General features: G+C 36.7%; 1 protein-coding gene across 17 annotated transcripts in view; it reads left to right on the top strand.

Annotated features, from left to right (window-relative positions):
* celf5a (cugbp, Elav-like family member 5a) overlaps positions 1-14,181 on the top strand; it is a 241,567-nt gene that overhangs the window by 194,501 nt on the left and 32,885 nt on the right. For 9 of the 17 annotated variants that reach the window (XM_048182955.1, XM_048182958.1, XM_048182957.1 and 6 more), the window contains exons 5-6: positions 412-491; positions 13,223-13,396. In XM_048182955.1, the coding sequence (XP_048038912.1) occupies positions 412-491; positions 13,223-13,396 (254 nt within the window). The remainder of the gene's footprint in view (positions 1-411; positions 492-13,222; positions 13,397-14,181) is intronic. The other 8 variants (XM_048182963.1, XM_048182970.1, XM_048182960.1 and 5 more) reach the window with 1 other exon arrangement.

The following is a 14,181-nucleotide window of genomic DNA, read 5'->3' as shown; positions in this document are numbered from 1 at the left end:
CATTTAGCTCCTAATGTGTTTCATTTCAAAGCCTGTTTCTGCCAAAAATTCTTAATTCTTAAATAAAAACATGTTACGCTTATATAAGACACATTAAGACCTATCCTTAATATTTTGACAGCTTTTTCTACGGCTTTCAACACGACTGCTCTTGAATCCCAAATGGGTTTGAATTCTCGTGATGAATATCTGTGGCGGCGTTTTAAAACGATATCAATTATCCCGTATTTTGAGATGTGTTTGCATAGATGGGCATGTGGCAGTAAATAGCACGCTTTTTGCATCAGCACAGTCTCTAGAGGAGAAGCTTGCTTACCGTTGGAGGGCTTTCTGCCTCTCCCCAGTGTTTTAATGTGCTTCTCTACACTGTGGCTAAAGTGTTTGTGTACCTTTGTGTGTGTCTTTTTTCAGGCTGTGCCTTTGTAAAGTTCTCCACACACGCTGAAGCTCAGTCCGCAATCAGCGCCCTGCACGGCAGTCAAACCATGCCAGTGAGTACACACTCCTCTATAACACACACGTACACAGAAAACCTCTTATTTTCAGTGTTGCTTTTTTTTTTTCTTTTTCACTTTTGTCTGCTTTCTTTCTTTGATGTTCCTCTGACAATCAGCTGTTGCGATGACTTTCATACACCTGTCCAAACATATTTTGGGGTCACTATGTCATTGAAAAACTTTTAAAAAATCTTGTTTTCAGCACTTAGAAAATTTCTGTACTTTTTTGTATTCTTTAGGTTTCATATGGTTTTAAAAAACTTTTTTTAAATAAAAAAGTTTCACATTATTGACTTTAAAAATGCCATGTGGTGTAACCGTCAAGTGAACAGTAAAAATGTATTTTCATTAGACCTTGAATACATGTGAGTGTGAACATATCAATCATTATTTTTTAAAAATGTTTTTGAATATATTTTCAAAGTAATGTGTTATTTAAGGAATTAAGGAATCAATAACATATATAAATTAATTATATATATAAATTCATAATTCGACCTTTATAATTTGAGAATTTGACCATGATATACACAATGCGGCCTCGTGTCTACGGCCAAATCACAGCCGTTTTGATATACAGTTATATTTCATGGCTACTCATGTGATATTGCATTTATACAAGAGTTTGACAGCACAAGTGAGTAATAAATAAGAAACATCAACGGAGTGTCTTTAAAAACCCTCTTTAAGTGCAGAAATACTTCCTTCTGCCATAGATTCAAATCTCAAGTTGATAGTTTGACCAAGATATAATACCATAATACTCTATGTAGAGTAGAGTATTATGGCATTATGAGAGAGAGATCAACTAAATGAGTGTATTATCTGCATCTGATATAACATTCATTCTTCGGGTTGATATACATAATATTATATCCATTATAAAAAAAAAAAAAAATTGTTTGAATGTCCGCTGAGGAAAGCGATATCTTTGTCCTTTTAAAAGATTTCTCATGACAGCACTAAAACAATTTTCTTGTTTACAACCAGTCCCTTTTAATTTGCTACTGACTCACTGATAAAGACCGTGTTTTCCGTGATCTAATGGTGTAATAACGTAACTTTCACTGAAGTCGAAATCACTAACGGGCCTTTTCTCAATACCAAATATGGCATATTATTTATAAAAAATATTTATTGAACAAGGAATTCCCATTAGGAATTAGGAGATAATAGGAAATAAACACAAGCAAACAATTAAGTCAAATGTCCAAAAGCAGCGCTCTAGTCCAGGATTTAAGTTAAATATAGCCTAAAAATAAAGTTATGAAACTTAATTCTCCCATTAACCCAAATCCATTTGCATATGGAACAAGTAATAGATTAATAAGACCAAAGATTACCCGTTTGATATACCCCAAATTAATTATATCTCATGTTTAACCACTATCTACATAAGAGCCAGCGGCAAATTCATAAAGGACTGGCCGAGATTAAGCTGTTCTCTGTGGATACATGAGCGTTAAATGGCCGCTGACGGCCTAGAGCTCACATCTGCGATATGATCTAAACAAATTGTAAAATAGGTGCTATGTTTATATATGAGTCACATATTTGAGGTCTAAATAACTACATTCTTGCCTAAAAAAAACTCTCAAAACTACATTCCATAACACAACAACAGTAGTGTTTGTTAAAAAAAAAAAAAAAAAAGTGGATTTGCTTGACCACCATGACAGTCACCACAAACGGTGAAACAGGGGAATATGATAGATAGATAGATAGATAGATAGATAGATAGATAGATAGATAGATAGATAGATAGATAGATAGATTGATTGATTGATTGATTGATGTTACCATGTGATGTTACCAACAAAATTCTTTTTTTTTTCCTTTTGTAGTAGTTGCAATTATATATTTCATAACCCCTTAGCAAAAAAACTCTAATACTTCGCAGCTGAATTAAGGTGAACCAGGCAATTAAATACATTCCAAACACACAAGTAAGAACAAATCATTCACTTCAACTTCCAAACTGCATATTTGGCCATATTGTTTTGTTGAATAGCTGCATTGCCAGCATATCAGCAAGTGGCCTTTGTCCCGCCATTTCAATCTTGAGGACTGGACGCTGAGCCATAAAAAGCCGGCTATTCAGCACAGTCTGTCTGAATCACACAGCTATTCAGTCACGCACACATTGTTCGGCTCTCAGAAGTAGCTCACACTCTGCTGTTTTATTTGCTAAAAGACTCCGGTTGGATACAGACGAGTTATGCAATGTTGAAATGCATTTTAGTATGTGCTTTTTTTCATTTTCCACAATGCAATGGCATTTTTAAAGAAATAGTTGACCCAGAAACAAAAACAATTCTGTCATTATTTTCTATTCACCCACATGTGCTTCCAAACCTGTGACTTTGAATACAAAAGGAGATGTTTTGAACAATGTTCTGGTCATTTTATTTCTAAAATCGCATGATTATAGTATTTTCATTTTTAGGTGAACTGTCCCTAAATGGGCAGGGAAACAGTAGGAGAGATTGATCTGTGGCGTAATCCGCTCTCTGTATAACCTTTAGGATCAACTGAGGTGCAAATGATTCAGGACATCGAAATATAAACCACGGTTCTAAAATCTTCACCTCACACACACGCTCAGACATTCTCTCCTCTCTCCTCCCCTCCATCCTCCCGGGACATTAGGCAATAGACTTGTTTACCTCACCTTTCACCACATTGACTGGTGAATTATTCATTGGCATGTACTGAGGTGGGAGTGGAAGAGCGAAAAAAAGAGAGAGAGCGGGAAGGAACAGCAGATAGAAAAGTAGAAAGAGAGAGGTAGAGAGAAAGGGGAAGAGTGGAGGAAGTTCAGGGGGGAGGGATGGAAAAGGTTTATAGTCATCTCGGAAGGTAAATTGATTATGGAAAACCTTACCGGCCTCCATTCTCTTGAGTCTGAAGTTGTAGAGGGAGGGGTCACGACTCGCACGGCTCCCAGGTGCCAAAGTGAGATGTTTAGCTGAGATAATGGAGTTCTTCTCAAGGCAGGGCTTGATGAAGCACTCATCCATCTGCAAACTCTTCAAAAGAAGCAATGCCGAACTTACCGAACACCCACCAGCCTCTCACGCCCTCGGTCCGCCATCAGAGAATATCATGTTGCTCGCAGTTATTAAAGTAACACTCGCACTAGACACGATTTGACAAATTTCCAATAAACTAATGCTATTTTTTTCTTCCATCAAACCAAAATGTTTTTGATTTTTAATGTTTAATTTATGAGAAACAAGACTTTAGACCAATCAGATTTCAGACAATCAGAGGCGATTTGAATAAAAACCAGGGCATAAATAAGTGTGATGTGACAAATTTACACCGTCAAGTAATTTGTTTATCCAAATTAAAAGTATAAGAGAAAATGACACAATTCAGAACGTTTTTGATGTGACGCAACAGATGTGACGCAACAAATCCACTCTAAAAGTTAGTGTGTACTAATGGTCTGGTGGTAGAACTTCTGTTAAGCATGTCAGAGGTTTTGGGTTTAAATCTGCCCGTGTATAGGTTTTTTTCCCTTATTAAAACCAAATGTGTTCATCAGTGATTGTACTGTATATCAAGAGCAGGGACATGTTTGTGCGCAGTTTTTTTTTTTGTGATTTCACTGGAACGAATAGACACACGAAGAGCACACGTCTGCCGCCTCTTATTTAACACAAACAAATTAAATGAATACTCTGCTAGTCAATTAGAGATGTTTAATTTGTTATAGATATATCTGTACTGTACGGAAGAGGATTAGGGCCAAGCAATAATAAAAAAATAAAACCATCTCGAGATTAAAGTTGTTAAATTTTAAGAAAAAAGTCAAAATAAAATGTTGAGAATAAACTCGTTAAATTACGAGAAAAAACTCATTAAATTTCAAGAAAAAAGTCGAGATAAAATGTTGAGAATAAAGTCATTGGATAACATGGAATAAATAACATTTATTGTTACTTTAGTGTTACAAAACCTTACAAAAGTAATCAAAACAAAGCTTCAGATGGCTGTATATTAAACCTGAAATACATTTGTCTTGTCTGTGATAGTCACATTGCAGAGCATGTTTTATTTTTTTTAATTGTTAAAGGGATAATTCACCCAACAATGAAAATTACCCCATGATTTACTCACCTTCAAGCCATCCTAGGTGTATATGACTTTCTTCTTTCAGCCAGACACAATCAGAGTTATATTAAAAACATCCTGGCTCGTCCAAGCTTTATGTCATTGTGTACTACGTCGCAGAAGTTAACACTTTTTTTGATGTAAGTCGAATGCGTATGGCTGGAAGCTCATTATTTTAATTAATGAAGTTTAAAAAAAAGGCATATTTGTCTTACACAAATGCATCGATTCACTTCAGAAGGCCTTTATTAACCCCCCAGAGCTGCGTGGAGTATGTTTTATAATCGATGGATGCACTTTTTTGGACTTCAAAAACTCATCCTCCAATCACTACAATTATAAAGCTTGGACTTGTGTTTGACTGAAAGAAGAAAGTCATATACACCTAGGATGGCTTGAGGGTGAGTAAATCATTGGGAATTTTTCATTTTTGGTGAACTATCCCTTTAACGATAAAAAACAAAACATGCTCTGCAACGTGACTATCACAGATAAATGTATTTCTGGTTTAATATACAGCCATTTGAGCCTTTGTTTTTAAGATTTCAATGTGGGTGAAGAAAGTGCGATGCAAAAGAAAAAGAAACCAAATAACATTCAAAATGACTTAATTCTCATTGTTACGATAAATACAAAAACTCGCTTTATCATGCAAAAGATTATCATTTGTTTCTTTGTTTTGCTTTATACACCAGCCAGCCTCTCACAAGCTCAGTTCACTCTCCAAGAACAAAACTCAGATTGTAGCTATTATAGTAAGAAGTCCAGTGAAGAAAAGAGTGCTAATTCATTTTAAACATGCATGCATAAAGCAGTCTGCTAATGATGTGCTTGTGGGCAGCAAGAAACTGGCCTTATTGCAGAAATGCTTGATGTTTGTAGTCGGTCCAATCTTATATTCATCTCAAATCCCCCTGGCTCATCGCAGTCAGTGCATTATCTTCATGCACACACACACATGCATGGATGTACACGCAGTCCACTTTCTATGTTTTCCCCTATTTTCTGTCTGTGTCTCTTGCTAGCGCAGCCATGAGGTCAGAGCTACATACTCTGATCTAATTTTTCAGCTCCAGAAGCTCGGGCTGAATGCGTTTGCATGTTTCTGGACTAAACGTGGTGTGCGTATGCATTTGCACAAATACGACGAGCACATCAAGTTAGAGCGAGCAGGTTTGAGCCAGGGTTTTGATGTGTGCTTTATTCCACGCACGGCCGCCCCCTGTGCCCTCCCCATTTCTTGCTTCGGACGTGGGGCAATTAAAAATTTACACTGCCGTGTGGTAAAGCAAATTGCCAGACTTCAGAAAGGCCTTGTACAACGGAAGACCAGGGACGAAATTACGCCCGGAGATGGTTGGGAGGGTCAAGGAACTCTAGCCCCCTGCTTCGGTCTCATTTCGACCTGAGTGTATACGCAAGGGATTGACGGTATTTCGACAAATACAGGAAAATGAAACTGCCGCTGCTATCTGATATTACAATCTCCTTGGTTTAGGAGAGTTTGGGCCGCCAACCGATTGCCACTGTCTATGGTTGAATGGCAATGTGTTCAGCTGGATTTTCATTTCCTCATGACTGTGTGGATATCTGAGAAACTACGGGAGAAATACTTGGCCAAAATTGCAGACCAAAATGTCTGGCTACGCACAACCTGAGCTCAAATGTGATGCTAGAGGCTTACATTCATTTTGATATAAAATCTCTTCGTATTTTAAAATAAATAGACTAATTTGAGATAATAGCAACATAAAATGTACTTATTTCTTGGAATAATTCAATCGCATCCTTCTGTGGTCAAATATTTTTGTATAATGACTGCCCTACAGAACTGTTTTAGCTCCATATCATACTGTGCTTCTCTTTAGTTGTACATTTGAATACATATTTAATATGTAGTTTTACAATACATCTGAATATATTACAAGATTAGTATTATTATATGTTTGGATTTAGAACTATATATTCAAGTTTACTACTATATTTTGAGATTTACCTTTGTATATTTAGGTTTGTATTTATTCAGATGTAACTATTGCATGTATAATAAATAGTAAATGCTGCTGTCATATAAATTAGAATTATATACAGTATAAGATTTTGAAATATATATTTTATTAAAAGGTGTTGACCAATGAAAAGGCCTTCGAAGTTGGTGAATCCTTTTTTATGTTTATATACAGTGTTGGGGAAAGTTACTTTTAAAAGTAATGCATTACAATATTGCATTACTCCCTTAAAAAGTAACTAATTGCATTACTTAGTTACTTTTTATGAAAAGTAATGCGTTACATTACTTTTGCGTTACTTTTTCACACTTGGACTGCTTATTTGTTTTTTAATAACAAAAAAAAGTTCTATTTTTGGCAAATGTAAAGGCCCTTTCACACCAAAAGTGAAATGAATAAGCCTCAGGCTAAAGGAAATGCATATTTACGCCTGTACAGTAGAGGGTGCAGCTCAAACAAACCATTCAGCTGTGCTGCTATTATGGATTAAAGAAGAATATGATACAGGATACTCTTATTTCTAAATCAGGCTGACGGATGGTTGAATCGGATCATTGAAGGTTAGCAAAGATATAAAGTGAGATTAAATACATAAAGTATATTTGTGTAATTTAATATATCTAATTATTACAGGTTTGCGTAAATTCTGAGATTGCATTTCACTCAGTAAACTCAAACCCTTCAAGTGAGATGAGTAAATGCATGCTAACATTTAGTATTTAGAACATTTAGAACTACAATAATCATCATGTTCACACAGCGCACAACCTCTGTACTTTATTTCTCTCAACATGGCAACAGAAGAGCTGTCAGTCAATAAATGTGACAAAGTAACTTGCATTACTTTTTTGAAAAAGTAACTTAGATATTTTGTTGTAAATTGAAAAAGTAATGTGTTACTTTACTAGTTACTTGAAAAAAGTAATCTAATTATGTAAGTCGAGTTACATGTAATGCATTACCCCCAACACTGTTAATATATATATATATTGGAACCACTAAGATTTTTAATGTTTTTAAAAGAAGTTTCGTCTGCTCACCAAGGCTACATTTATTTAATTAAAAATTATATATATATACACACATATATATATATATATATATATATATATATATATATATATATATATATATACACAAACTTAAGCGATTGCTACAAGAAAAAGCTCGGCTCGGCTCGGCTGCTCCAGTGCTGGTTGTTCTGTGTGCAAGATAATCCATTCTTATTATCTTTTTCACAGTTAATGCACAAAGACAGATGTGTAGAGTTAGAGTTATATCAAATGTATGGCTTAGTTAGTGTTTTTATGGTCCACGTTCACAAAGAGACCTCAAGAATCGGGAAAGCACCATGGTGCCCCCTGTGCCGCACATTCTCGTAAAGATGTAGCCCTCTCTTTGATTCCAGGGCCTCGTTTCCCTCCTTTTTCCTCTGTAGAACAGCTGCACTTTTTATTCCCCCAGTTTTACTCTCTCTCCTGAATCCATTTCGCTGGGTCCTGGACCTATGGGAATTCCTCTGGGTGCTTGGCGGCTTAAAATTTAATGAGAGTTTTACTTCACAGATCAACCAGCACTCTCTCTCCCATTTTCCTCCCTCTCTCTCTATCACGTTCTCCTACAAACGCAAAGCCTATATCTTGCAGGACCAACAAGCCCCCGGCCCTGATATTCGCCGGATGTCTCAGAGCTAAAGCAAACAAACAGTCAAGAAAGGATTGGACAAATACCATCAACAGATTTTGAAAATTCGTAGCTCCAAACTTAGGACTAAAGGAACATTGAATTTCTTCTTTTATTGGCTTTGCCCAAGAACTTTCATAACACACAGTAAATATTTTGTTCTCCTTCTTAATAGCTCAAGGTGGTGTGCAGAACGTCTAGGTTTTCAATAAATACTCTGAGCGCTGCAGATAATCGCATTCGAGGTTAATATTAAAATGCCAGCTTAGGCCTACAGTTTACATACAACTTAATACCAGTAGTTCAAAAAGTGAAAGACAAAAATGAATGTTCTGTCATCATTTACTCTTTCTTTCTTCCACACAATTTTTTTAATACAATGAAGGTGGATGATGAACAAGGCTGTCGAGCTCCAAAAAGTACAAATAAACACTATGAAAGCATCAAAAATTTAGTCAGAATGTCTGGCACTCTATATTCCAAGACTTCTGAAGTCATATGATAAATTTGTGTGAGGAAAAGAGTGAAATTTGTTTGTTCACCAAAAATTGCAGTCACCATTCACTTTCATTGTATGAGCAGCTTGGACATTCTGCATAATATCTTCTTTTGTGTTCCACAGAAGAAAGAAAGTCATTCAAGTTTGGAACGACATGAGGATGAATTTTTGGCTGTACTATCCCTTTAATCAGGAAAAAAAAAGATGCTGCAGGTCCCAACATCGTCCACCATCAAACTTTTAACATATCTCGCCAGTTTTCTCTAAACACCAAATGTTTTTATTCCAATTCATAGGTGTCTCAGATTCCCTTGAGGTTATAGCCAGAAATAATATCAACTGCTTTGGTGATTAAAAAACCTGAAGGGATAGAAGAAAGGGCTTTTTTGGAGATTTCAGCCTTGCGCTGTCTCGCATTTGGCCGTCTTGTGGTACATTTCCTGCAAAGTTCTATTTTGTTTAGTCATGCAGAACGCCTAATGAACAGTGACTGAATGCATTGATAGTGTCCCTGGTAATGATATCCTAACTAAGCAGTTGAGGAAACGATACAATAAAACAGTTTGGGAAAGGCTAAGGGCATGAGGGTTCAAACAGAGTGAAATCGAAAATCAAATCTGCATATATCTTCCCCAGCGAATGGCTTTGGTTGCATTTCTGGCAACCCCTTCAAACGCCCACATGAGTGCCGTATGCCTAGAGCTAGAGTTGTTGAGCTTGGATGTGCAGTCTGATTGCTTTGTATTGGGCCCTCACTAAGTGTTCCAACAACAATACAGAGCACAACACTGACCACCTAATTTTCAGCAGCCTTTGTTCTGCTTTTCCAGTTTTTTTTTCTCATTCACCATAGGCATTTTGAACATTTCTTTGATACAGAAATCAACCAGCTCTGTGGCAAACCGGAACATTAAAACATTTGATTTAAAGCAAAAGGTATTTGAAAATTGTGCATCATTATTCTTAATATTTTTTAATGCTAATTGAAAATGACTGATCATAAACAAATCTTAAACAGTACAATAAAATGATTGACTTTCTATGCCAATACTATTGACAATGAACTCTGACAATACTATTACAATGAACTCTGTTAGAGAGCTAAATATTGCAATTTATCTGTTCAATAAAATACTTTAATCACCTATTGAGTAATAAAAATGCCATCTCCTCATCGCTTTTACATCGCTTTTTATTTCAAATCCCCCAGTTCTCACCATATGCGAAAAACCAAGCCAATGTTGATTGTTGTTTTATTACGAGCTCTGTGGCTTTCTCTTTTTGTCATAAGACTCTTCTCTATGCAGTGTTGGTTTAAACGGGTGATTCCCCAGAGGTTCGAGATTCAGCTGCTCCATGCCGACCTTTCTCGCACGTTAATATGCCACTCCCATATGCATCAAAGTAGCCAGAGCAACTTTTCTCTATTTACGGATATGACGAGACATGCACAGGCGAGTAACGTATGTATGCAATTTCCTGCAAAAGAATCCTGCTCAGTGTACATAGTGCACGCTTATTGAAAGTTTATATATTGAAGGTTTATATATATACAGTACAGTCCAAAAGTTTGGAACCACTAAGATTTTTAATGTTTTTAAAAGAAGTTTCGTCTGCTCACCAAGGCTACATTTATTTAATTAAAAATACAGTAAAAAACAGTAATATTGTGAAATATTATTACAATTTAAAATAACTGTTTTCTATTTGAATATATTTCACAAAGTAATTTATTCCTGTGATGGCAAAGCTGAATTTTCAGCATCATTACTCCAGTCTTCAGTGTCACATGATCCTTCAGAAATCATTCTAATATGCTGATCTGCTGCTCAAGAAACATTTAATGTGTACAATTGTACAAAATATTTGTGTGCAATATTTTTTTTCAGGATTATTTGATGAATAGAAAGTTCAAAAGAACAGTTTTTATCTGAAATCTAATCTTTTGTAACATTATAAATGTCTTTACTGCCACTTTTGATTGATTTAATGCATCCTTGCTGAATAAAAGTATTCATTTCTTTAATTTCTTTTCAAAAAAATAAAAATAAAAATTCTTACTGACCCCAAACTTTTGAACGGTAGTGTATAATGCTACAGAAGCTTTGTATTTCAGATAAATGCTGTTCTTTTGAACTTTCTATTCATCAAGGAATCCTGAAAAAAAAAAGTACACAACTGTTTTCAATAATTGAAAATAATCATAAATGTTTATTGAGCAGCAAATCAGCATATTAGAATGATTTCTGAAGGATCATGTGACACTGAAGACTGGAGTAACGATGCTGAAAATTCAGCTTTGCATCACAGGAATAAATTACTTATATTTAAATAGTACACAGTTAGTTTAAATTGTAATAATATTTCACAATATTACTGTTTTTTACTGTATTTTTAATTAAATAAATGTAGCCTTGGTGAGCAGACGAAACTTCTTTTAAAAACATTACAAATCTTAGTGGTTCCAAACTTTTGGACTGTACTGTATATATATAGACTAATAACCTAATTATTAGCAGTGCTTCATGGGAATTGGCCATCACACCTATGCTCTTTTTACCTGATTTGTATGATTTGTAGTTCAGACATATTAAATAATTTTAAAGAAAAATTATTGGTTAATGTTCTCTTTCTAAATGCCTTTTGAATCTTAGTAGACAATTTACAAAGCAGGTTGTGTTTTGCCCAAATTATGCACAATTATATAATTAGTTGTTTTTTAATGTTGCCGTTTAGTATTGTGTTTTATCTGCCCAGATATAGAATTTCGAACCAATTTTGGGTCACAGTCCACCAGTTGAGGACTTAAAGCACAACCCCATTTCTCTACAGACATAGCTAGTGGCCTTACCTGATATTCCCCCATATTGTGGCTGCTTATCGACATTTTCACGTCAATTCAGCTAGCCTCTTATCTTGGCTGATGCACAACCTTTCTCTACCATCGGATCACAGTCATATTTCGGCCTTTTTGCCAAAATCGATTCTGTAGTTTTTTTTTTCTTTTCATTTTTTATTCTGACTATATAGTGCTAGAACAGAGGATGTTGTAGGCTGATAAAGGTCAAGTGTAGCATCGAATCATTGAGAGATTCATAATGAATGTGAGCGCGGCTCTCACGGCAGGTGTTTCATTACCACAGTAGGGCAGAGAATGAGTGAGACGGACTCAGAAACCCACACATCCAAGGTCAGAACATGATCATTGGTGGCCTTGTCAATCTCAAAACACACCCACGTTCTTTGGCTAATCCATTTGATATTTCAGAAGCAATAGCATAACCTATCAAGTACGAAAATCTGAAATAGGTTTTGTTATGTAACGGTCAAGCTGCCAAGGCTCATGTCAGTCTACTGATGCTACTAACAGTTTTGTAGATTTATTTGTTTGTTTGCCTGAGGTTTGATGTCGAGACTTTGTTGGAAAATGTTTTTGAGTTGAATTGCTATATTTAAGATGCATCCAACCACCTTGTGTTTGGTGGTATAGTTGAAGTGAAAAAGTCATGGTCATGCCATTCACAGTGGAACTCAGTGTTTTTGATCATTCTTAAAGGGATTCATTCAGGATATTCTTTAAAAATTCACCTTTTGTTTTCCATACAGGTTTGAAATAACATGAGGGTGTGTAAATGGCAGTTCCCACCAAACACAATATCTATAACTAATGTTAATAATTACACCACAACAATAACAATAACGACACAGGGGAACAATATCGTTGGAATCCCTTTCAGAATGTTTTTTTTTTCCCAGCTTATGAATGATAAAAATATTGACAGCCAATCAGAATCCATCCTGTTTTAAAGAGTTCAAGTATTTAAACAGCAGACGATATATCAGCAGTGTGCACTTAGAATAAACAGAACTTTATTGTCCATTGGTGTGGATGATAATATCTTTATAGTTATCATTCTTGGTGTTAACGGGACATAAATTACAGAAAATTACAGAATTCAAGTCTATTAGATTTCTTTCTTTCTTAACCTGCTCTAAAATTCAATTGAATTCTATAGCATGTTACTGTAAAGGTGCGTTCACATTTACCTCTGGTCTGCAAAATTTCACATAAAATCCAATAATTTCAATAGGCATCCACACATTCATGAGTTTTGTGTGAGGGTGAGAAAGTTCACCATGCAGATTGTCCAAGTGTTCAAGTTTGTCATGTAAATTTGCCACGCTTACCAACAGAAAGCTGCTTGGTTTGAAAGTGACTTCTGTGTGAGCTGTGCTTCATACATCGCATACACTATTGACAAAAAAAAACAAAAAAACGCTGAAATGTTGCTAATGTGACCGCACCTTAATTCAGAATCAAGTATCTATGTAAATTATGAGTTGTATTTTGTGTGGTGGTCAGCGGTCTCGCTTGCAAAGCGGGAGGTTAAACGCAGCCTGCCCTCTCTCCTCAGACTGGCTCCGATTCTCTCCTCCCTCAGGGCGCGTCGTCCAGCCTGGTGGTCAAGTTTGCCGACACGGACAAGGAGCGCACCATCCGTCGCATGCAGCAGATGGTGGGCCAGTTTGGCATCTTCAACCCTGCCATCGCCCTGCCCTTCAGCACCTACAGCACCTACGCACATGCGGTGAGTACCCTTCCCCCCTCCGAGGCACTTGGACACCTCCAGGCCCGACACGTTTTGATGATCTCATTGCCACCCACGTGCCCTCCCCATCCCTGCACGCCCACATGTCCTCGCTCACATTCACGGAGTGACTCAGACTATTCAATTGGAAAATCTTCACCTGGCTATTTATAGCACGCATCGGTTCCTTCAGTATGGGGGAGTTTGAAAAGCCGCAGAGAAGTTGACTCAGTACCTAATATTCATTCATGGGGGACATCTTGGTTTAATTTTGGTGAAGATACTATAAAACTGTTGGGGAGTAACTATCCCACTAGTTAGTTTCTACATATGGAGTAGATAGATATACATATATATTCATGGACTGATAAGCATAGATGAATTTTTCTTGTAAATGCCAGGATTAATTGTTGGCATCGACCCGGCCCCCCGGGGGCTTATCATTCACACTCATTTTCATTTCACAGACGTGCGGGGGGCAGCGGAAGACGTGCGTACAGACAATCCCACAGTAACTGCCAGGCCAGTACGTGGAAAAAATACGCCCTCATTAGGATTCATGAGATGCGAAGCGTCCGCAGGAAATGCAAATGGTCCGAGAGCGGCGTGCGGGAAGGCAGGCAGGGTGGTTGCTGTGGCTCCCACAGGTTGGCAGTGACTTTTATCTCCTCTGTCAGAGATGGTGCTGTGTGCTGTGCGGTGGCAATGACATTGTCTCTATAATTCACTGTTCCAGCCCAAGCCACAACCCACACATGCCGAAACCGACTGCCTTATGATATCGC

This window comes from Megalobrama amblycephala, linkage group LG2 (genome assembly GCF_018812025.1).
Source record: "Megalobrama amblycephala isolate DHTTF-2021 linkage group LG2, ASM1881202v1, whole genome shotgun sequence".
Classification (NCBI taxonomy): Eukaryota; Metazoa; Chordata; class Actinopteri; order Cypriniformes; family Xenocyprididae; genus Megalobrama; species Megalobrama amblycephala.
The sequence above is the reverse complement of the archived record's forward strand: the minus strand, read 5'-3'. Positions and strand labels throughout refer to the sequence as shown.